The sequence below is a fragment of the Drosophila pseudoobscura genome, chromosome 4 (genome assembly GCF_009870125.1).
Source record: "Drosophila pseudoobscura strain MV-25-SWS-2005 chromosome 4, UCI_Dpse_MV25, whole genome shotgun sequence".
In the NCBI taxonomy this organism is placed as follows: Eukaryota; Metazoa; Arthropoda; class Insecta; order Diptera; family Drosophilidae; genus Drosophila; species Drosophila pseudoobscura.
In genome coordinates this window covers 6,695,465-6,720,588 of record NC_046681.1, presented here as the reverse complement: position 1 = coordinate 6,720,588, position 25,124 = coordinate 6,695,465, and the positions used below count along the sequence as shown (strand labels likewise).

Sequence of the window (25,124 nt, the reverse complement as noted above, 5' to 3'; positions counted from 1 at the left end):
GCGAGGGGAGAGGATGGAGCAGTGGAGACAAGTAATTGACAAACAGGCCACATGCTACTAAACACAAATTAGAGAACCCCCCGAGCAAGGACATGGCCCAATCAATTGATTTTCCGAGAGCCAACAAGCGAAGGATCATCATCTGCCTCTGCAAATGGACCTGCTATTGGGTCTAAATGTCAATTAGGCAAAGGAAGGGCATGGAGAGAGGGGGAGGGGCATGGCTACGGGTACGCGAGGTGCATTTACATTTTTTGTCAATTTTTTATTGTGCCAGAATGGCCACACAAAATGAATTTTATGCAAATTGTATTTCCTGTTTTCTCCATGCCGCATGCCCCAAGCCCCTTCCTGCTCCTCCCTGCCCCTCTATGCTTTCCTCCAGCGTGCAATTTCATTTAAATGTCCTTAAACATTATCATTCTGCCAAATGTACGCCATTGTGTCGGTCCATAAAGACATTACGCGCCATAAAATAATTCATTGTGCGTCGGTGGCGCCCAAGATCCCCGCTCCCCACTCCCCCCGCTCCCCACCGACCGGCCCAGGCTCGGCCGCTAGTTTTTTCCATCGGGCCCCGAGTCCGAGCGGCTCGCTCGTTTATCAAGGCCGCATTAAGGGCCAGGCTCCAGGCGGAGTGGGTAATCGACGTGCCAGGCGGCGCCCCCCCTCCCCCCCACCAGAGTTGTGGCGCTGCCAAATTGCAATATGTTGTCGCTGGCCTGCATGTCCGGCCAACAACAGGATCCCCCGAATGGGAGGAAATACGAGGACTCCTGCTAGACTGCAACTAATATCCGTTTCCGTTGTAGACAAAATGTGTTGCCATTTATAATAGCCAAGTGTTTTGGCCGTCGGACCGGAGCGGAGCGAGCTTCCGAATGGGATATCGAAGGATATGCAAAAGGATTAATATATGTACATAAATATATTGCATAGCTAGTGAATCCCGGGCGATTTGTACCTTTCGCAATCATTTCTCATGCCTTCGAAGTACCCTCCGCGACCAATGCCATTTGTCTGCCGTATTTTGATACTATTCCATCCCACCCGCCCCTCCTGCTTTTTGCCCACTCAACAGCATCTGTTTCCAAGGAGTATCCGAAAATCTGCCAGAGACAGAGACAAATGGAGTTATGGAAACCTCATTACAATGGCAGAGCAGGGCCTGGGTAAAGCAGGGGGTGGAGCAGAGGGGCGCAGAGGGGCGCAGAGGGGAACAGAGCAGGGCGGAGCGGAGCAGAGCTGTGCAATGCATCAAATGTCAAAATGCACTCGAAAATCAACAGCCAAGATCCGAGCATTAATCACCCAATACAATTGACCAGAGAGTCGGTTGAGGGGGGGCGAGAGAAAGAACTTTCTAGAAGATGCGCTGCAGCCACTTTGTTGAACAATTTTTCAAAATTAGCCAAAGCATCTCGCCGACGCCAGACACGATTCTACCGGCGCGGCGGAGGCCGGAGCCTGTGGGAGGCACTCGGAGGCGCTTGGAGACCAATCGAGCACGTCGAAATCTAATTTCTCTTGATTACGCGATGTCTGGGGATAGCCCACGAGAGCCCGTGGCAGGCAGAGAACCAAATTGGCTTTGCCGCTGTCTGGCAATGCCGCTCGAGATGCACTCCAGTGCTCAAACAGCCATGCCCCACCGTCACAATGTCTCTTGCGGCGTCAGACGCGACACGCGACTGTCGCCGTCAGCCGCGAAATATGAAAAATCATTGGGAATCATTGGGAGGCCCCTCAAGTGTCTGTCAAAATAATTAAATGGAATGGCCCCAAGACAAAACGCAGCCAGCGATTGCTCGCCTCTCATCTAATCAAAGTCTTTGACTTGACTAATGTTGCATTCAAGTGGCAGCAACAGGGACAGGGAGACCCAACCAAGTGCGGAAACGCCAGTTAATAGACGGAGGAGGCACTTTTTATGACTGCGCCTTGATTAATGGAAGGTTGCGTGATTTCTGGCATAGTTTGGCGATTAGCCGGGGCCCTGGGCCCTGGATGCGGGACGACGGCTTCCTCTTGACTCCGCCACGGGGTTTAATGAACTCTCGGCAGCCCGGCATGTGGGTGGCCAATGGCTTTTAATAATAGTTATGCAGATGATACGCTGCCGAGGATGCAGCGACTTAATTGAAAATTCTGGGCGGAGGGGTGTGGGACTGTGCTGTGATTTCAGGGCCCAGCTGTTAAATGATTTAATGAATAGGCCCCGAGGCGGAGTGTGAAAACTCTTGGGATAATAATAGACTCTGTGTGTGAACCCTTTCGGGTCCAAATTGGGGGGTGGCCATAAGATATTCATGAAGGGTTTAAGGCATGGCAGCTCATCTTTGCTCCATCAAACATATCGATGGCAACCCTTCACCGACCACAACTAATCGAAACTATCTCTTCTTTCGTTGCAGGTACGTTCCGGAAGACCCGACTAACCTTTAACCCCTTGGACCCTGGCACCTGCAGTGGCAATATTTACGCTTCCCCGCCTTCACCCAGATACACAAACACAACGGGCCCGACTTCCACCTCCACCTCCCCTTTGACCCCGACCCTGGCAGCGCTGTTAAGCTGTGCGTTAAATTGCTAAAAGCCTTCGCCTTTGCAGAGCTTAAACTAAAAGCTTCCCGGATGTCCAGACTCCATTTTCGGGGGATTCCCTTTCGGTTTTTTGCTGTCGCTGTTGCTGTTGCTCTGTGGCTCTGGCTCTGTGGCTATTAATCAACTAAACGTTGCAACTATTTGAAAATGGTCAACACAGACAGGCACGGGGTCTGGTCCCAAGTTGAAAGTAATCAAAATTTTCGTCGGACGAAGCTCGTTTAAGGTCGGACGGGTCGAGGGGTCGACGGGTCGAACAACGACAACGACAACAGCAGAATGTCAACTGAATTTTTCATGCAGGCCGCCGAAAGAAAACACAGGGGGACTCCCCCCAGTTCCAGCCCCGAAAAAAATAAAGAGCAAGCGGAAAAAAATCGGCAAAAATTCGTCGCACATGTTCATCAATCAAAGCCATCGCCTGTTGTTTTAAGGTCCTAGGTCTCTGGTCGAATATGCAAATACAGTTAAATATTTGCGGTCCAGGAGAAACCCTTCTGTGGATCGGTAGAACAATCTGTCTGGCGGATATGTGATGCATCATCTCTGGTGCTGGACCGATTCCCCGGCGATTGGTTACCATAGTTTGCTGATTCGAACTATTTGAAAAGAGCAAACCGTGATTTGGCCTGGCCCGCACAAAGGACGCTTGTTAAAGGCCTTCGCCACTTCCTGGGCCTACAGTCGTGGCGTGGCGTGGCGTGGCGTAGCGCTTTGTCGCGTTTTTGTGTCATTGTCACCGCACTCTAATTGCGCTAACCATCAGCACACCTCCGCTCTCTCACAGCAGCGACAAAAGCGAGCAAAAGCCGACAAAAACGACAAAAGCGAACAAAAAAGTGTTGAAAAGCACTTGAGTATTGGAATAGTTCTTGCCCCCGCCTCACGCCACTCCACTCCGCTCCGTAGTGTCGAACAATGAGCCCGTAATTGTGTGCGCGGTTAGTGTGTGTTGGCCCCTCCCTTCGGGGGTCAGCATATTGTTCTTCGAGTCCCTCGAAGCCGAGTGTCTGTGAGGTTTATCGGCTATTAAATCACTTTAATGGTTTTCCCCGTTCAAGCGGAGCGGGTTTGGGAGCACTTTGCCTGCTCTCTTCGGAATTGATATGATTAAGTGGCAATCCAATTGAGCTTGAGATGGCCGATACTCGTATCTGCCCGAAGGAATCACAGAACAAGCGAGAAACCTCCATAAATGTAAGCATGGATGTACTTTAAGTTTAATCCCCTCCCAATTACAGTCCTAGAGCTGGCATATGCTTTTGCTCCGCCACTCCTTTACTCCTTGACACCTTTTCTGGTCTGGCATATCCCAAAGTTTCCTTCAGCCACTCGGAGCCACACACATAATCCCTTAGAAATGTGCCTTATCTTTGTGCTTTGGATGTGCCACAACTACGACAGGCGGGGGCACAACCACGCGGCACAACAAAAGACAGCCACAGACAGAAGCCGTAAATGAAAAATTATGAAAAACACATAATTCATAATTCGTTTTTAATAACACTTTGGCACACGTGCAGGAAAGTCCCCAAAAACAAATGGCAGGGGGACTTCCCTGCCGGTACAGTTGTGCTTGAAACTTTAATCTGTTACTCTTGAGCGTTGCCAGATGGGAAATGGTGGATGGGAGAGCTCTGGCAAGACTATGAATGAAGATTATGAAGAGTTTTGCTTGTCTTTCTTGCCATATATCTGGCGTGACAGAGACTCCTCTGTGCTCGGGCCCTTCTTCCCCGGCTAGACGCATTTGTCATTTTGTTTGCTTTGTCTGTGGCGTCTGTTGTGGCGTTGCCACCTCCAAGGGGGAGTGCAGACCGCCCTGTTGTGTTCTTTCGAACTGCATTTTTCCGTATTATTCGTATTTCGCTATTTTTGCATATGTTTTCTAGACCCCGCACGTGATGTTGGCGTCAGTCGGTGTTTATGGCGTCTTGCGATTGTTTATGGCACCCACCACAGAATGTTGTTTACGAAGAACACCCACCCAGAAGGCAGTCCTGTCCTGTCCTGCCTGGACTGATTATTCCACCACATAATCGATCGGCTTCCTGGATCTTTTTGGGGGCAGGGCTAGATAGTTCCCCTCTGGTTAATCTCCTTTTAATCTTGCAATATCGTTAGCTGCACAATGGATTGCCATAAAAGTGCTGCACTTGGCCTCACCCTCGGTCTAAGGGCTGCGGAAATGGGGCACTCAATGCATCATCCACATCGTCGTTCAATGGAAACTGCTCAGCATCCCGCTTCGCCCTCAATCTAATCAATTTGGTAAACATCTGTCGCACGCGACGTCCGCTGCACATTATCCCATTCCGTAATGCACACGTTGCCGATTCCGATTCCGTCTCCGTCTCCAACTCCACCTCCACCTCCAATTCCCAGATGTGGCCCGATTCGGGTTCTGTCTCGAGCGGTGATGGAGGAGGGTTGATGACAAAACGCTGGCCGTACATTTTCCAATGCCTCTCCCTCCACTCCACCAAAGATTTTGGTTTCCTCGCATAGTTCTCAGCGTGTCCCATTAACACTTCGGTTAACTATGCACTTCCCTGTTCTCCGCTCTGCTGAATGCCCTCCGAGGGTTGTTTTTAAGAGCCAGAATTATACCTTCTAGTTAGGAGCGCATTCTTATGTCTAGGTAAATATATTTAACGACCTCCCCTGTTATGAAATGTTTAATGAGGCCTGCCTTGTGCTCGGCCCGGGAATAATTGTATGCCAACGAAAAGTTTCAATTAGTGGAATTTATGGGACATTGCCGTGAAATTGTCCTGGACTAGACTTGGAATATGGAATATTCCGTTGCATTTTTTTGTTAATTAGAAAAAATTGCTGGCGTCAGGTCTGTGATGTGGGTAAAAAACAATTTGTAAATGTTTCTGACGATGAAATTTCTCTAGAAGCGAGAGGAAGAGAGACAGGGAGAGCAGTGTCGAATATCATCTATCGTCTGATCTATTTTCAAGAACTTGGAAAGACTCAGGCTTATATCGAATACCGCCGATTACATCTTATTCAGACTTCAGCTGCCTGTCCATCGATATCAGCTTACACACTTTTCCAGCGACTCCCCCCCCGATAGAGCCCATAAATCCAGCAGCACGCTCCTCCAGGCTTGGACTGTCCCAGGTCACGTGGCTCACGAAATCGAACTGCAACGATGAGGCATGAAAAATTGCAACATCCCAGGGAGAGAAGGTGCCGGGGTATCGCCTGCTCATCGGCACAGCAGGCCAGCCATAGGGGTCAGGATTTTTGCGGACTCGTCTTGACAGCTGCCTCACCTTTTTCCCTGATTTGTGATCTGCCCGACTGACGGCCCAAAGTTTTAATTAAACTTAAGCAAAAATCACAAAGACAAAGGCAAAAGGCAGGCTGTCTGTCAGAACTGCCTGTCAGTGGATCCCCCCGGCCGTTGGTAATTATCCTGCCCAGAGTTAATGAATGCTTTGCCAAAAATTTCAATTAATTGGAGCCTGCCTGGAGGCATGTGCGGAATGTGAGGAGTGTGCGGAATGTGTGTGTGCAATGCGAAACCGTTTGTCGTTTGTCATTTGTCAGTCAAACGGCTTTGGCCCAGTTCTGCCAAGAAGATGCATCTTCATCTCCATCTCCAGCTGCAGCACAGCTCCACCTTCATTCATGACTGATTTATGGCCTATTAAATTGCAGTTGGCCCTGCGGTGTTCTGTGGCCGACTCGAGTTTCGAAATTTCCCACGGCACCGACGTGGCCAATTCAGTGTCACGTTAAGGAGAGAACCTTTAAAGGCGCCCACAGAGAAAACGAAACTTGGCCACAAAAGCATAAGCCAGGCCACCGCAGCATTATTGGCCCCGGCTCGTAGCCTCTCGGTAGTGGCAGACATGGCCTCGTCGACGTCTCTGTTTGCTTTCGGCCCTGCGCCCTGGCATGCCGCAAAGTAATTTGCGATTCGCGTTAATATTACATGCAAATAAATGTCGTATTTAAATGCAATTAAAATTGTTTACTCGGTTGCACGAGTGCACTCTGGCTGCACGGCGATGCCCAAGGAGTTCCTTCACACTGCAGGAACTCCTTCTGGGAGAAGGGACTTTTCCCCACCAAAAGCGGAGCACGTGCCTCTCCGAGTGGGTGGGACGCATTGCTCCTTAATTTATGAGCCCGCATAATGGAGCTCATCCGATAATGGGCTCCAAAGGAGAGCAGCGAGATTTCTTAAGGCCTCTCCCCATTCCGAAGAATATCATCTGACTCACGCGGCAAATGGCATCGTAAAGAGCCATCTGTTCTCCGTCGGTGAGTCAGTGGCTGCCAAATTACGGGTATCGCGTATCGAGTATCGCGTATCGGCGGCATTCAGATTTCTCCTCTTGATGACAAATTCTCGCTCCCGCTTTCCAGGGAACACAATATTTATTTACCAAATTTCACCTACGAAATCCGTTTTCAGTGGAAGCCCATTGGAGCTTAGCAGGATTTTGCTGGCCAAAAGAGTCCACAACTAACAGCAACAGCAACAACAACAACAACAACTTGTTGCTCTCTGCTGTCAACTCTTTTGTTGCTGTTGTTGCAGCTGTTGGTGGCATGTGGCGCAGAGGGTTTGACGGCAATCGAACAATTCTCGTCGCACAACAAACAGATTTCGATGTCGCTCGAAATACGTGAAATTTTTTCCAGCCACTTGACAAATTTCGGTCGATGTTGCACGCCGCTTTGTAGTCGAGTGCTACACACCGTGCCACGTAGGTGGCATTGTCAGCAGCAGCTCTTTGCCACCGGATCCAAGGTATTCGGCCACTTGACATTCTGCCAAATTAGTTGCGCCTCGACTTTCAGCGCCCCGGCATGCCCTGGCTCTGAAGAGGTTTGCCCTGGGGGTAATGCTAGATCTGGGGCTGCCGATGAGTGTGTTTAATGTATCAATTTGCCAGTCAAGGAATCAAGCAATCAATATGCTCTCCAGTCCAGCCTCCACCTGCACTATCCGTGTTTTGACACTCTTCCGCGCTGCCTTCTACGACCACGATGTTTGTTTGCACTTCTCCACTCCAATCTCGGTTCAATTAACATGTTTTCCCGCTTTATGGCAGTCGCTGGCGAGTGGCAGGAGAAAGGGGGGTTGGCTCCAGCGGCAGTTAGCCAGCACTTAACCCGTCGCCTCGCCCATAACACTTAAAGTCACATCTCGCCCATGAAGTCGGGAGTGGAAGCCGAGCCGGGACCACTTTGTGGGACATTTAGTGCAAAATGCAAAATGCGAATGCGAGCAGGCAAATTATGGCACCCATCAATCGGGCATCGTACCGCGGCAGGGGGTGGGGCAGGGGCAGGGGCAGGCAAATCAGTGTAAATATTAATTTTTAAACGGGGCAGCCAGTTAGGGGAATGCGTGGGGTCGCTGGGTGGGCAGAACGTGCCCAGGATGCAGGGTTTCGCAGTGCCCAAAGATTGAACACCTACTTGCCGCTCATTGATTTTTATATTTAAGTGTAGAGAGTGTATATTCAGATGGTTTATGGGACATGTGACGTGGCAGTCCTTCCCTCATCCCACAGAGTTTCAGGGATCCCAAGGTATGGCTCCAAAGTGCATCCTATGGCGACTCCAGCCCATCGCTGATCAGCGCCTAAAGGGGCGTGCCACGTTGGAATGTCGGCTAATTAGCACAGGGCGCGCCGGCGGCTCGACTCCCGTTTTAGCAGCGAAATTGATGGGCGCCCGACATATTGGGTAAATTTATACAAATTAAATTATTAAGGAGTGCGCCCCTTGCCGGGCTCAGGCGATGGTTTGTCGGGCTGTCAGCATTCTGTTTGCTGCTCCTGGTATGTGGCTTGTCACTGCCAGATCGGTTTTCCCCCAAGTCCGGAGAGGCCGGCTCTGGAGCGGCGACGGCGACGGCGGCGGCACTGCTGCTGTTATTTTTTCCTGTTTGCGTTGCGGACGAGGGAGAATCTGCGGGCCGCAGCAGTCGAAACTCACTCACACCGACAGACAAATGTATCTCGAACATTGTATGGAGGGACTCGAGCGAGGGGGATATCCCATGGGAGTCTGTGTCAAACATGTTTAACAGAGGACTACCGCAACAGCAACAGCAACAACAGCAAAAGCAACAATGCATCCGACAACAATAAGAATAACAAACAAAAATGAGAACTGGTTTGGTCTGGGCCCTCCTCCGGCTATCTCCACTTCCCTCCGCTGCCCTCCTTCCCTGCCCCTCCGAATGTTGTGACAATCAGAATGAGAATAAAAACAAAAATACATATTATAAAAACACAGGCTTCGCCGAAAAAGAAACCCAAATGTTTGCAACTGCCACAGGAACAACCGAAAAAGTTACCCGAGTTTTGTATGCGGTTCGTGTTTATTTTTTGTAGAGTTCCCGATTGGAACAGCGATTGGGTTGATATCTATGCCACCTCCCCATACATATTCCATGCATATATTTAAAGATTAGAAAAATGGTCCGTTAAAGTTTCGCTTCAAGTTTCAAAACATTCATAAATAAGCACTTATAAACGTAAGTCATGCAGAGTCCCCCTCTGCAGACATTGCTGTGTGCTAATCTGCTTAGCCTCGTCAGAGCCACCCCCTGACATCCACTAGGGGGGAATATATCGTATAACCTGGGCAAAATTTGCGCATTTTCCTGACTCGAAATGTCACTAATTTGACAAGAACTGTCATCTGCGGTGATAATGCGAATATGGAAAGTGCTGGAGTGCCTTTCGGCAGCCATTTGTCGCATTACGAGGGCAGGGGGAGCCCGGTGGGGGTATCTATCCCCGTCGTTAGGGCTTGCAAATCGTTACTGCATATAACGAGGCGAAATTGCCGCTTAGTTGGTCCCCGAGTGACCATCCCGTATATGGGTCTGGACGTTCCGAGGAAGAGCCCAAGCCAAATAAGGTCAAAATTGAGAATATGATTTCTGGGGAAGTGTCTGGAGCGCTGCTCTGGCCGCCTTAATCCTAATTTATGCGTAAATAATGATCAAGTCTTGTTACCCCTTCCTCCCCCCTCCTCTTTGGGGCTTCCGGGCTGCATTTGGCGAGTCTTTCTGCCGCCGCTCCATAAGATTAAGTGGCTTACAGTTTGGCATTCAGAGGCATTCGGCCAGATGCCGTTATGCATCACGAGGGCTGACAGTGTCGCCGGGGCCCCGCACTGGAATTGACTTTGGGTCAGCTGAAAGTCAATGTCGGGCTTGGGTCTGAGGCGTTCGTAATGAATTGTAAACGCAGACACGTGTGCCACTTCTTGAGTTGAGGGGATTAGCAGGGTTTCCGCAGGGGTCCCAGTGGCTTTGATGGGTTCAAAGTTGCCATCCCTTCACTCCGCTGTAGTGTTTGCTCCTGGAGTCTTCCCACATGTCTCATTCCGCTTGGTTGAACGCCGCAAAACTTGTTTCTCAGGCTGTCTCACTGTTCCCTGTTGCAAGTACGAGCACTTCTGACCAAACGCTTGCAACGTGTTCCACTTCATGGTTCTGTTGTTTTAAATTTGTCATGAAAATATTTTGATTGTTGCGCATTGCTCCCCTGCTCCTGTGCTCCCCTGCTCCCTGGCTCTACCTTTCGGTTTCCTTTTCCTTCAGTTCAAATATTGTTTTACACACCCGACAGTAGACATTTGTTAACTCCCCCTCGTCAGATGACTCCACATGTGCTCTACACACACACACACACAGGCACACACACACACACCGACGTTTTCTAAATTAGATTCTGCGGTTTGTCCCAGTCCCCCTTTCCGTGTCTGTGTCCCTTTGGAGTGGGTGCCACACCAGAATCGCAATCAATCGAAGAGACAGGGAAACTCCCCTCATTTGGTTATTTGCTGTTTCGTCTGCGGTTCCCGGTACCCCTTTCCCGTTTCCCCTTTCCTGTTTTGTTTGGTTTTCAAATCGCTGGGATGTCACGAGTCCATTTCCATTTTGGGCATCAGATCTTGGCACTAGTCGCTAATTAATTAGACGAACCGGCGGCTCAATAAGCTGTCGTCTTGGCTTATTTTTAATCAGATACTCAGCCGCACACTCGGCATGCAAATCAGGGAGAACACGGGACAGACAGACACTCGTAATCCAATTTAAAAAACCATCGCCGTCAGTGGCTGGCTTCCTTTGACTGCCACATAAATCAATGGGATGTGCTGTGCGCTTAAAATTCATATCTTTCCAGAATGTAAGTTGTATTTTAAGCTTTTTATCGGGCCTCAAAGGCGACTGCAACGCGCCACGCATTACTCATGCCTCAAGTGTGCCCAAGCCGCCAGAACCAGCCCCAGCCCCAGCCCCAGCCCTAGCCCCCCCTCGTGCCCATCTTCTGCTGCCAGGCGCTTGGGTTTGCTTTGGGTCTGGGAATATGACGAAGAAGGTAAGCTCACGCCTGAGATAGAGCTGCATTTCGACAGTACATATAATTAGGGCCAAGGTGGCTCTGGCCACTGGACTGTACTGCGGTCTCTGCTCTGACGATTGTTAAAGGCCTGAAATGGATAGCTTTGTTTGAATGACATTCGCTCTAAGCTGCTGATATCAATCATAGACCCAGGGTGCCATAAATATCGTGCAACACATGCTATAAAATTGTGCAGATGCCTATCAACCTGATCCATAACGGGTGCCTACTTATAGCAGGTATTATATGGCTCTATTTACGCTATTTGTTATCATTAAGACTGAGACATTCTGCTGGGAAGCTGAGAGCAGGAGAAATCATCATTTTTTATGGCATGCCAAATCTGTGGGGCATTGGGGAACGGAATTGCCAGAGCCACGTGTTGCATGTGCATCAACACGAATTGGCGGTAAATGATATTTATGTGCGTGGTCTGCGTGATGCCATATTCGGGGGACAGCCCGACATGTGTACCAGGTAATCGGAGCCGCAAATAGTCGTATGTCTGCGGCTTTATGGCTCAAATGCGTTATAATTCAAGCCCGATTGCCTGGCCACCTGCTCGACAGACATTCGAGTCGTTGTCACGTCTCGCTCTGGCCTAGTCCACAATAAATATTGGCCTCTCGCATAGCGCCGGCACGAGTGCTCACTCGTGATATATCATCATTTTACGACATGCCCGCCGCCCGCCGACCGCCGACTGTTGCACTTCTGAAAATCTCGAACCTCTTCAAGCCTTTTGGGGGCGCCCAACTAAATGTTGCACAACTTCAATTCGGCTCCGAAAACGGCTTAACGAGCTCTGGCTTTCCATTCCGTTCCGTTCCGTTCCCCCGATAGTTGCCTCTCCCTCCCCCTCCCCCGCGTGCCACGACACGAGTGGAACTGCATGTTGATGGTTTATTTATAGCAAGCTGCATCGTGTAGCCCTAAATTATGGGCAACATTCTGTTGATAATCAGCGCCACACGGCAGCAGACGGCAGTCGGTGGCTGGCAACTTGTTGCCGCACGACCACGAGGCGTCGTCGCCGCAAAGTCTGCGATTTTATCTGCTGCTCCGCTGTCCACTCTGTCCCCCAGCCCTATGTTGCAGCCTACCAGTTGTGGCATGTCGTGGCATGGGGTGCTGTCTGCCACTTCTCAGATATCAAATCTTGCGTCTCCTTGCTATAAGTGGCAGGGCAGATCCCTTTGGCCGTTGTTTGAAGTGATAAGAAGGCTGTTAAATGGCAGCGTAAATACTTAAAGTGGCAGCAAATTTGTGCCATGAATTCTGCTTCGATTTCCGCCATAGAATGTGTTCCGCACCTAAGCCCCAAGTGGTTTTTCCTACCTGAATGTCGAGCGGGGCCCCATCTGGCAGCTCCCTCAAGGCATCACATTGTTGCAACATTTAGCGTATTAATATGAGTGACTGCCAGTGCCACTGCTGCCGGTTGGGTTTCTCAACAGCTTAATAATTTATTTGTCTCTCCCGCGGGCCCATGTGTCACGGCCACATCAGTGCCACAAAAGGGACAGAGGAGACACCGCCGCGCCGCTCTGCGCCGCCTGACAGGAGCTCTTGAATTATTTACACGATTTGCATGCGTAGCAACTTTAAAGAAGTCTTCGGTGTCGCCTCTGTTGCCGCTGCCGACGCTGCTGCCTCTGCGTCTGCGGCGCATAAACATGTCATATTATTATTATTTTTTACTGTCTGATAAAAGTTTCTTCCCCCCGCCCCCCTCCTGTTTCTCCGAAGGGAGCTTTTTATTCGGACTGCGCACTTGATATATTTTTTTTATGGCGATGTGTCATAAAAGAGCTTCGTGGAAAGGGGGAGGGGGGGAGGGAGATCGCTGCTCAGAAAATGTTTTCAAAAGGATTGCCATTGGGGAGGACGCAACAGGAGAGGGCAGCTTATCAATGCAAAACAGACTCTCGGCATTAGCCCGGGACGGAGTCCGGCTCTCAGCCACTCCGCCCTATTCAAAATCACTCCCCACTTCTCCCCAGAGTGGGCCAGAGTGGGGCTGAGTGGGGCGGAGTGGGCGGAGTGGGACTGTGGCCGTGCATTGTGTAGGAAGCGTTGAAGCAACCCTCGAGGGATTAAATTTCAACAGTTTTCTGTCCGCGTTGCGCATTCTTGGCCGCCACTTAGCCGTCCGCCTCCCCTGCACTATCAGCTTTTCCCTTGCCGACTTTTCGGCGCTTAGCCATCTGTCTGTCTATCTGTGTGTGGAAGGATTGGGAGCAGGAGTGGGACTGGCATTCAGCTAATGAATGTAATCGTCGTAAGCTGCCTTGTTCGAGGGCTCTGCTCATTACGGGGGCCTGGATACCAGATATTTCCCAGTAATTGGGCCCCGTTCTGTGGGCTGCTCTTTTGAAGAATTATGAAAGCATTGAAAATTCATTTACTTGCAAAGAGATTTCGTTTTGGTCAGTCCGGAATGAACCGGAAATGGAAGCAACAGGGGTGGCTTTTCGGGTGCCAAGAAATCTGCCAGAAGAGTGCCAAAGCGGGGGCTTTCCCGGATCTCCTTAGATCCAGTCCTTCCAGTCTCTTTCCAGTCTATGTATATCTCTATCTACTGTCACTCGGGACCTAATAAGACCGGGAAATCCGCACAAAAAGCACTCTCCGCGCGATCCCCCACCCGCAAGGTGCACCGGCAGCTATTTTGATTTGATAAGCAAACAAAGAAGGGAAACAGCAGCAGCAGCAGCAGCGGCGGACGAAGGGCGACGACTGGCAAATAGAATAAAATAATCAGAAAACAAATGCCAAAAGTGGTAATGAGTGCACGCCGTCTCTGGCAGAAGCACCGGACCGGTCTTTGGCATGGGAAAGGCACCAGAGAGAAAGGCGGGGAACGGAATGGTCCCTTTCCGTTTTCTGTTTTTCCGTTTGTCTAGAAAAGTGAAAAGCATGTAAAGGCCCCGGGGCGGGTATTACGAGGGTGTACGTGTACTCGGTCTCGCTCTTAGACCAGCGCTGGAGCTGTCCCTGGAGCGGAGTCGTCTGGTAAGCACTTGAGCCAGCTCCTCGACATCCAGCCGGACAATTATGGTGCGACGGAGTTGCACGCTCAATGCCAAAGTGTCCTGCGGGCAACAACATGCCGGAAAAGGGCGCAAGAGGAGGAGTGGGAGTGGGAGTAGGAGCAGTGTATGCCTCATTGCAAACAAAGATACAGATGGCTGGCCGGGGTTCACGTTCACGAAGCCATTTTAATGCTAATGAATTGAAATTGTTGAAGACGAAGGCCGTGGAGGGCTGCGTGGGGTGGCGTATGAGCAATTTAATTGCTGAACAAATTTCCCGTTGATGAGAATTGAATTGTTCAAATTGCTGCCATCGTGTCCTGTCGTGTCGTGTCATGTCAGTGTCAAGCGCAAATGCCTCCAACGCCGCAACATAAACATTGTCTCTTTTATGTTTTGGCAAAAACATTCAACAAATGAGGTTTTGCAAATGCCGGATAGTGGAAATGGCTTGCGTGATGGGCTCTGCTCCCCCGGTAATTGAGCCGTACTGCCAGTTCTGCCAGACAGACATATTTTCAACTGATTCTTTGGGGGGGCGGCTTCTGGATGGGGTCGGGGGTGGTTTTTTACACTGTAGCTATGCCATGGAAAATGTGAAGGGAGCTGTCACCGCGGGCGCCTCCGTGCGGCGAGCACTTCATAAAAGAAAACCCGTAAACCCGTAAACCGTACACCCGTGCACCCGTAAACCGTAAACTTTTATTACTGCATTCCTGACTTGTTTTTTATTAATATTTGCGCTGATGTCATTGTCCTACGATTCCCATATTCCCGTATTTTGCAGACGGAGCTCTCGCACAATCTGCAACAATTGTCGGAGAAGGCACGTTCCACCACGGAATTCATCCAGCGCCTCAAAGGCATGAGCGACAAAGTGACGGTAAGTGTGGCCCGGACCTACTCCGAAACAGAACCCGTTCTCAGCTCCGGTTTTTAATCAGGAATCCTGCATGGAATTCGAGCGTCTGGTGCACGCCCAGTGCGAGGCCCTCATCCAGGCCATCCACGACCGGCGCGAGTATCTGCTGGAGGCCATCCGCATGGACAAGGACACCAAAATCAGGATACTGAAGGTGGGTACACACTTCACGGCCCCCTCCCGCTCTCTACTTTTTTTAACCTCCTTCTCCACCTTCGCTCCGTAGGATCAGCAATCGAACTGCACGGGCAAGCTGCAGCAGACCACGGGCCTCATCCAGTTCTGCATCGAGGCGTTGAAGGAGACTGACAGCGCCGCCTTTCTACAGGTCTGTACATCCCTCAAACTACATGTGTCTGGTGCTTATTGAATGCGTCCTTGCAGGTTGGTTCCATGCTCATCAACCGGGTGGCCAACACCGACATGACCTGGCACCAGGAGGTGACCAATGCGGCGCCGCGTGTTTCGCCCATCGTGGACTTGACCCTGGACGACGCCGCCCTGGCACGGGCCATCGACAACTTGAACTTTATCCAAATGAAAGGTTCGTCCGACCGCAGACCTCTAGACCTCCAATTAATTGTTGGCTAACCCAAAGGATTAGTTAAGAGAGCTAGCTGTTGGAGTAGTTGTAGAATAATTCGAGTGGGAAGTGAAGCTTGGTAGGCTCTCTATAGACCTTCGATAGATATTATTAGTCGCATTCGAACGAGTGGTAAACTGTGTCATAAATACTGTAACTAATTAAGCACAAGCACACACACACACACACATGCACACGCACACACACGCACATGCTCATACTCGATCTCCCATTGACACCGATGGCGTGTAATGGTGTGATTCCGCAACACCCTTTAAACATAAACAAACCCCGCACTCGGCTGCACTCCACCTCAGCCCTTGAAACAATGCCGGGAAGAGCTCTTCAGCTCTGCGACGAGGGCCGTTCAAGAGGGGCCACTGAAGGGGCTTCGAAAATAGTTTGGGCAACTCCCAGGAGGAAGGGATTAAATATAGAAACGAGAGACGCTGCGATGCGGGACACGTGTGTGTGGCTGACAAATTTCCAGCGAAGGAGCCCCCGACAATTAAAGTGAAAGTGTTGAAACCGGATAGTGCACATTAGGCCCCCCTCCCCGTCTCCGCCTTTGGGCTCACAGAATAGAATAGCATATAAATTGTATTGTCTGATGTGTCTAACTTTTGTGCTTCTCTCGCATCTCCTCCCCCCAACCCCATTTTGAATGTGCCGCTTGCTTTCGCCATCATCCAATAAACCGAATCATCTAAAGCCCTCAAAGACGGAGATGAGAGGTGCCCGGCAGGTGAGCAACAACCACAACCACAGATGTTAAAAACTCTTAAATAATGACAAAATCCACAAAAAACACTAAAGACACCATCTCATGAAATTTAATTCCATAATTGCTAACCGTTTGATTTTTGTTTGGGCAAAACTTTGGGCATTCTTTGGTGCTTTCATCTTTCATCATCTCACTCACACACACACACACCTATGCCTGCTCACACACACATTCATTTTCGGCCATTTTGTTTTCATGGATTTTTTGCTTTGGCTTTGTTTTCTGTGTTCCGGCCACGCATAATAATTTTCTTTTATTTTCACTCGAGCCGCAAAAGAGAAAATGCCCGAAAAATGCGTCCAAATATTTTCACTTCCGGTTGCCGGCGCATGACGGAGATGCCTCGCCGGGCCGAGGGGCGGTGGTCTGTGGCCTGTGGGCGGGGGTGTCAGCAATGCCATTTTGAGTGACATAATTTTTTACGCACATTTTTGTGTCCGTCGCTTTTCATTTGATTCCTCTCCCACTTCTCTCCCGTTCATTATTTCATGCTTTGGCTTTGGCTTTTATATTTTATTTTATTTTAAGCTGGATATTATTTTTGTATTTCATTTATATTTCCGTTGTTTTTCTTCCGAATTGACCCTCTTCAGAGAGGCCTGCTCGGCTTATCCCATACGCTTATACCCATCCAGAGCCACCTTGGTTTGAACTTTTTACTTTGTGCCTTTTTGCCTTGTTCGTTTCCCGTGTCGGGGCCTTGTTTCGGTGACACTTGACGGCTTTTGGCGGAAAGTATCGTCATACTGACGAAGTATCGGGTACAAATGTAGAGTTGCGGTCTCCGCAGCAATTCACAACGTTCCCCCTCGGTTTTTTTCTTTTAGTTTTATTTTAAGCAAAAAAAATATAAATCTAAAATAATAATTATACAATAAGAATCCAAAATAATAATATTACTCACTAAAAATAAAAATAAATCATTATTCATTAAAAATAAAAATAAATCATTATTCAATAAAAATCAAGAATAATAATTATTCAATAAAAATCAAAAATAATAAATTTAATAATATAATAATAATAATATAATATATAATATAATAATAAAATAATAATATAATAATAATTATTCAATAAAAATCAAAAATAATAGTTATAATAAATATTCAATAAAAATCAAAAATAATCATTATTCAAGAAATAAATAATAATTATATAACGTATACAAAGCATAATTATTATTTTTGATTTTTATATTATATTAATTATATAATGTATATAAAGTATAATTATTATTATACCCAATACTCAAAATTAAGGGTATATTAGATTTGTTGTGAATGGCATAATTTTAGGCGCTGCCCTTCGCTTCTCTGCCATTGCCATTTGTGTTGCGTCGTGAATTTGTGTCGCCTGTCGCAGGGGCAGGCGGGGCACGGCACTCCTCCGGGCAATTAATACGAGATTAATGTGCAATGGAAGAGCGGCGACAGACGCCTTTGCCCCCGCATCTATTTCAGTATTTAAAATATGTTTCTGTTATTGGTTGTGGGTTGTTTCTTTACTTTTGCACTGCTTTTATTTGAGTTATTGCTGACACGGTTGTTAATCTTCTTTTGTGGCTCGAATATTTATTTCCCTTTAATTGGCACGGCTCCCTATACGTTCATTAAGAAATTGTACTTCCCGGAATCGCCTAATCACCATCTTTCCCCCCCACACAGCACCCTTGACTCCGAGCATTTTGCCGACGGATTGTTCAGCGGAAAATAATTCCGTCACAGTTGCGTGGCAGCCACCGGCTCATTGCACCGTCGAAGGCTACGTCCTGGAACTGGACGATGGAAGCGGCGGAGAGTTTCGGGTAAGTAAAATCTGAAATAAGGAACTGGCAATGACTGGGAAAAGTCTGGCATAAATGTGGATTAAACCACAGAAACTATGATCAGGGACGGAGTCTATTAATGAATACCATTCCCAGTGACTGTCTGAATGAATAACCAACCAAAAGAGTGGGCGAGTGAGTGGTCTATTGGTTGAATGGGCGATTCAATCAACAGATTGAGTGGCTGAAAGAATAGCTGTCATCCTCCAATTTATTAACGATGAAAACTTTAATTTGGCTCTCTCTCCTCTACCCCCCTTTACCCCACAGGAAGTCTACTGCGGCAAGGAAACAATTTGCACCGTCGACGGTCTTCACTTCAATTCGATGTACAATGCCCGGGTGAAGGCCTTCAATAGCGCCGGAGAGGGTGAATACTCGGCGCTGATTGGACTGCAGACTGCCGAAGGTGAGACCCTGCTGCCGTACTAGCTTTTTCAATTAAGCTCCTCCTGGCCGGAGCTGGGACTGCGACTGGGTCTGCGACTGGGTGCAACGTTTGCTTGGGAGCTACTTTTCCAACTGCTTTATAATTTAATCCTTTTCGGTCATGCGCCGCCGACCCCTGCGTCACCCCTGCCTCCTTCCGTTCGTGCTTTGCATGTCAAACAGCCATTGACCCCTTTACGCCTGCCGGGCGGGAAAAACAGAACGTGAACCAGAATGGGGCTGCCATCAGGACTGGGACTGTGGCAGGGGGGAGGGGGAGCAATGCCTGAGAATGGGAATGTCTTTTGCAATCCAATTCTCGCTTGATTGATGCATGCAGCACCTGACAGCAGCTCCTCCCCTGACCGCATGACGGGGCGAATGAAACGCCGCGTAAAGTTATTTAATTTATAAAATTGCCAGCCCGCTATGGCTCTGGCTTGATCCTGGTACCGTTCCTTTATTAGTTGGTGGCCATTAATTTGCAACTTTTAATTGATTATTTCTGGGAGTCCGCGAGTTGTCTTCCAGGGGGTTACGGACCATTTGAGCGGACCCGGGCCGCAGATCGTCGACCAAATTGTTGTTTTATAAAGTGTTTACACTGAGCGCGTGCCCCTAAGTAATTAACGGAGAACCAGTTAACAGTTTATGGCTCGTGACGTTTGCGGGCGGTCCGTCCTAATGGGCTGGGGTCTGGTAACACCTTCGGAAAGCAGAGAGGAGGGCTAAGACAATTACTTAGGGTGGTGGAGAGGGGTCAATGGAAAACAGAAGCCCTTTCCATGCATAGCAGGACTGCTGGCACCTTTATCCTTGCCACAGTATAGGCAGATGATTGGCCTTCAAGGAAGAGTCGTAGGAACCGCACACTTCGCTCTTAATTTGAGGCTCTCCAGGATATCGAAATTATGATCCTAATCCGACTTTGAGCTTCGGTAATGAAATATACATATAGCGGCAAATTAAATGGCTGCATCATGGTCATAGTTTATAGTACTTGACTCAAATCTCATATTCCCGACATAAACAAAGCAACGGAGGTCCCCAGTCCCCGGTCCCCGGCCCCAAGAGACCTCTTGTCCCAGATGCTGGCTTTTGTGGCTTGTTTGGCCACACAATTGCCTTTGGTGGCTAATAAAACAGGAAAATGGCAGCGTCAAAAGCAGCTCGGAGAAGAGGCAACGCAGCAACGCTGCAACGTCATCATCATCATCATCACCGGAGTCGGCGTCCCGGCGGGTCCCAGCTGATCCGGGACCAGCCTCGGCCACTTAATGCGGCCACAACAATAAAAAGGAAATTTAATAAAGTACTCGACTCGACTCGACTCGACTTGAGGCGACTGCCGCTGCTGGTGGTGCTGCTGCTCGTTGCATACTTTGCGGGGCATAACAGCATAAACTATGCGGCACGAGGAGTGCTCGGAGCTCGGAGCACGGAGCTCTGACTTGGACTGGACTCCTCTGGCATGCCATGGCCTGGCCTGGCCACTTGAGCTTTGACAATAGTGAAAATTGCAACCAGTCTGACTTTGTTTTCCTTTCCACTTTGCACTTGGTCCTCCACTCATCCCTGTTCTCCTCACCTCTCCTCTTGCTCTCTTTTGCAGTGGCCTGGTTCACGTTTGATCCAGTTCTGAGCGGCGGCACCGGCTCTGGCTTAATCTTTAGCAAAAATAACGCCACCGTCAGTGTCGAGGGCTGGGAGCACCGGGTGGCCCTTGGCTCGGTGGGCTTCTCCCGCGGCGTCCACTACTGGGAGTTCACCATCGACAACTACACGGCGGACACGGATCCGGCCTTTGGAGTGGCACGTATCGATGTGGCGCGGAACAAAATGTTGGGTGAGTACCACGCCGCAAATGGCGAAAGGAAAGCATTTCACTGGGTTACCGGTTGCATTCGAGATTCAATTAAAAATTCAGAGCAGGCGGCCCAGAAACTTTCACGGCAAAACTAAAAGTGGCAAATCTGCACAACAAATAGATTCTGGCGTTGACAAAAGACCCAATCCAATACCCAATGTACAGCCATAGATAGGTGGAATGGGAGTGCGGCAAGCGCTTAAAACTTTGCCATTTGGCCGCCCCCGCAGTACCAGGCCAATAAAATGGGGAGCCGCCGGGTGGGCGTGAACAAACTTTTGCCACTTCTTGTTGCGTGCGCGAAGAGCGGAACTTCTAAGCGAGTTTCAGTTTCCAGGGCGGAGAGTACTGCGACGACCACTGGCGACAAACAAAGGAACCTAAGAGCGTCGTTGAGGCGGCCTCAAAGGACGCTTCGGCAAATTGATTGAAAATGTGCGTGGCTATGGAGGGCCGTGGGGTGCTGTGGGGAGACTTCTGCTCACTGCAGACAAAAGTAATTAAAAGTGCGGCACTTAAACTTTTGTCAAATGCGAAAGTTTATTTGCGGGAATCGGCAGGCATCATTCTTTTCCCTTATTCTCCAGCTGGCAGAAGGCGTCGTGTATCTCTTTCACTTACAGAATTTACTCTTCAGGCAGCTCACGCGCCATTTAACACGTGCCCCCGAAGGAGCAGCAGCAGCAGCAGCAGCAGCAGCAGCAGCTCCCTATGCTCGATGTTCAAGTTTTCGAATTAAATTTTCATATGCAAAATGCAGAGCAGGTGTCAGGTGCCCTCTCCTCCCAGCGACTGGCACTGACACTGACACTGACTCCAACAGTTGCAGTTTTCCAAGTTGTTCTACGACGCTCGTGCGTTGCGTCTTCCCTGGAGCCATCCCTTCCAGCCCCTGTTGCATTTGTCACTTATAAATTGAGAGAACTGAAGCGACAGACGGGAAAGTGACAAAAGCTCCAGGACTGGATCTGGGAAGTGCGCCCGAGAGCCAAGTTTTAAAGTTCGAAAAGCGAACACGCACGAAAGGGAAGAGTTACTTAAGCTGGACTAATCTCTTGATAGTTTTTCAAGAAGAACTCATCGTATAACTATAACAAGCGGTAGTTATAGCTCGGTTTGACGTACCAATTGTTCTAGGGATTCTAGGAATTACGTTTGAAGAAAATATGAATTTTTGGGATTAAAAATATCCATTAGTGGATAAACTCTTCGAGTTTGGAGATATATAACACCCAGAAAGAAGCATTTCCGACTTCATAAGTGTATATATTCTTGTTTATCATCAATAGCCGATTCGACATAGCCATGTCTCTCTGTCCGTCAGACTTGTTTAACGCCTAGCTGGAGTTTAGAGCTAAGGTAATCAAAATTCTGTGTTAAGAGCCCAGTGAAAAAAGTGTATTTCTAAATTTCGCAGCAGAAATGACGAAAACCGGTGTCATCCAAAATGTGGCAATTGAAAATACGAGAAACCGGTGGAAGATCCGATCCGATGACCGAACTGCAAGACAAGTGCGAACGAAATTGAGAGAGATCGCGGTCTGCCTTTCCTGCCCCACCAAAATCACCCATTTAGGTTGTATGTTAGATATTGACAGATATTGGCTTGGCTCAACGAAATTTTAATCGATGCGAAAAGATCAATGATCCGAACAAGAGGTTCGTTTGGGAGAGAACAAAGTGCAGTGAGCTGTAGCACATTTAGCGTAGATCTCACATGGATATACTCTCAAATGTATACTCAATCAGGTTTCATGGTTCGTTAGTTGCGAACCAACTAGCCGTGATCATTCAGATATATCGGACATAGTTCCTATATATAATTAATGACGAAGGCCAGACGTGTAAGAACACTAAGTAAACTAATCGCATTATCCATGCTTCCTGCCATCCACCAGGTAAAGACGAGAAGTCGTTTGCCATGTACATCGATCGCCAGCGCTCCTGGTTCCAGCACAACTCCATCCACGAGCGACGCGTCGAGGGAGGCATCACCACGGGCAGTACCATCGGAGTTCTCCTCGATCTGGAGCGGCACACACTCAGCTTCCTGGTGAACGAAATGCCGCAGGGATCGGTGGCATTCCGGGATCTGTACGGGGTGTTCTATCCGGCCGTGAGCATCAACCGTGGAGTCACCCTGACGATGCACACCGCCATGGACGCGCCCAAGATGGATTACTTCTAGGTCGGCCGTGTGCCATGTGGAGGAGTAGCGAATTGTGTACATAAAGCTTTGCGTTCAGCAGTTATCGGTGTCTATATCTATATATAGCGTATATGGCGTATATGGCGTATATAGCGTATAAGCAGACCTTACAAATATGAACATTTTACTCATGCAGCTTACAATATTACGTATGTTAAATGTGTAGTTTCGGGCAAGGTTCAGCGACATATCTCCATTTATTCGTATCTCTACTCGTAGTTCTAGGCAATGTTTGTAAAACGCTGCGCCAAACGGGGAGTAAATTATTCAAAATAATTGAAAACAGCCAGCGGTAGCTGTATGTAAAATATAATAATAATAATAACAATCTTTGATGTTTTTCAGTGAAAACAAAGCCAAAAATCATGCACCGTGCAACACCAAAAACCAAATTAAATTTAAACGCATGCGAATGATGAAATTCCGGCTAAAATCCAATTAGCAATTAGGGTAGCTACAAATTTGCATCTGTATGGGTCGTCTCGTATTTTAACCAGTGCGTATGTGGTAGTAATTACGCGAAAAATACACACATTTGATCGAGGCTAGAATGGAATCGAAATCAACTGTTGGGATGAGTTTTTGTTCTAAAGACTGAATGCAAATGGCTTTCATAGGTGCGACAGGAAGAAGAGAAAGCCTCGTCGAACGTTTCGAAAAGAAAACCCTTTTCGAAATCCCGGAAATTGAGTGGGAAAGTTAAACATAAACGCAAAAGCACTCAAAATCATTCAAAATCTGCACGAAAGCCACCAAAAATGAATACCAATTTGAAGCGAACCAACCATGTTGCTTATGAGAATTTAATATGCGTCTGAATATTAATATTTAACAAACCATTAAGTTCCCTGTAAATATTTATAAATATTTTAATATAATAATAAAGTTCGGCTACTCTAGTTCTGTCCTACGTACTCGTACTTATTGTAAGGTGTAATGCATACGATTATGGCCGTATGGCCGTGTACGTAAAAACTATGTGTACTCTCCAATCTACGGCAGAAAGCAACAACCATTAAAGTTAATTACCAGTACTATGCATGTTTAAATATTTAAAACTGTAATAACATTCAAGAAAAGCAAACAATCCGAAGAGGAGAGAATCGATTTGCATAAGCAGCAACGGCACACACGTAAATGAGTTTATTTAAAAGAAAGAATCGAAATAAAATACATATGGAAAAACGCGTAATCAAATTTAAACGAGTTTTTGTCCTAAAATTAGGCTAGTTTCACGGTAGTTTCCCTATGAGAGGCGGAAAACTGGCGGAGCGTGTCGGTTCTTAATTAATATGTTGCAAAGCGGTGGCCCAATAAACGCCTTCTTGCACAGCATTTTCACTTTTTCCAGCGCTTTCCATTTGCGGAAAGCCTCACGCGGGCGAGGGTTCATTGTGCCAATTTCTGTGCGGATTTCTGCGTTTGTTCTGAAATGGATTTTTGTTGTGCGGCCTTTCAGGAGGGAAATGTGTCGCCAACAATGCTCCTATGAATTCTGTTGTAGAGTTTCGGCATTCATTCGGCCCCTACCTCCCCACCAGATCCAAATCTCCCCCCCGACAAACACTCTTATAAATTACACACTTAGCGCCAGCGACACGTTTGCTTAGAAAGCAGCATGTGTCAACTGCAAAAGTGGGAATACTCGTACGAGTATATACTCGTATGCATATATGTATATGTACACTTGCTTATTGTATGCGCACATCCTTGCTCGTGTGTGAGGCTTTCATTGTTTTGTGTTTGTGTTTGACAAAAGGAGGTCCAGGAGGACGCAGCGCCAGCTCTAAGCGAACATTTTAATGAGCGCAGCGGAGAAAAACCGCCAAAGAAACTTTTGTTATTTCGGCTACACATTGTTTACTGTTTCTGCACTGTAGTTGCAGTTGTGTGCGGGGAAAACGCATCAAAGTGCAGTTTTTATATCCGGGTTTTGGGGGAAGGTTTCGGAAGGAGCGAGCACTTGCTGTTGGGAAACTGACACGGGAAAGCGCTTAGCCACCCCACCCGCCCGGAAACGCCTTGCTCCCGGCCTGGGAGTCTGCCATTTCCACATCCGCCACGACAGCAGACATCAGGACCTCCAGCAGCGGCTCCATCCTCGTCGCCTGCTTCATAAATCATAAAAAACTTTCGCCGCACGTCGCCGGCCACGATCCCCGAACAAGGAACCCGCAAACCCACCAACAGCTGCTAAGTGTTGAGTAAATGTTTTCGCGCCTCGTTGCGCTACCAAATTCCCAGAGCGTTTCTGGTGGTTCCTCCTAATGCGGCTATGTGGCGGATGTGGCACGTGATTGTTGTAGTCTCTTCGAGGCAAAAATATTGGAATTCAGTTAGGATCGCTGGAGTCGAGTGATGAGACTAGAGCATACCCCATAGCTTGCCTTCTATGGCATGTATATGTACAAGGCCGGAAGACCTTCCTATGGCGGAAGGAGTCGAGTTTGAAACTAACATAATA

The 25,124-nt window shown here is 48.3% G+C and overlaps 1 protein-coding gene across 2 annotated transcripts in view; it reads left to right on the top strand.

The window, feature by feature from the left end:
- Trim9 (E3 ubiquitin-protein ligase Trim9) overlaps window positions 1-23,857 on the top strand; it is a 72,832-nt gene extending 48,975 nt beyond the window's left edge. Inside the window, exons 2-10 of one of the 2 annotated variants that reach the window (XM_015181183.2) lie at window positions 14,826-14,921; window positions 14,983-15,114; window positions 15,187-15,288; window positions 15,345-15,504; window positions 16,256-16,288; window positions 17,995-18,134; window positions 18,426-18,564; window positions 20,197-20,430; window positions 22,350-23,857. In XM_015181183.2, coding sequence (XP_015036669.2) covers window positions 14,826-14,921; window positions 14,983-15,114; window positions 15,187-15,288; window positions 15,345-15,504; window positions 16,256-16,288; window positions 17,995-18,134; window positions 18,426-18,564; window positions 20,197-20,430; window positions 22,350-22,639 — 1,326 coding nt within the window. In that variant the 3' untranslated portion in view covers window positions 22,640-23,857. The remainder of the gene's footprint in view (window positions 1-14,825; window positions 14,922-14,982; window positions 15,115-15,186; window positions 15,289-15,344; window positions 15,505-16,255; window positions 16,289-17,994; window positions 18,135-18,425; window positions 18,565-20,196; window positions 20,431-22,349) is intronic. The other variant, XM_001356012.4, reaches the window with a different exon arrangement.
- Window positions 23,858-25,124: the final 1,267 nt, after the last annotated feature.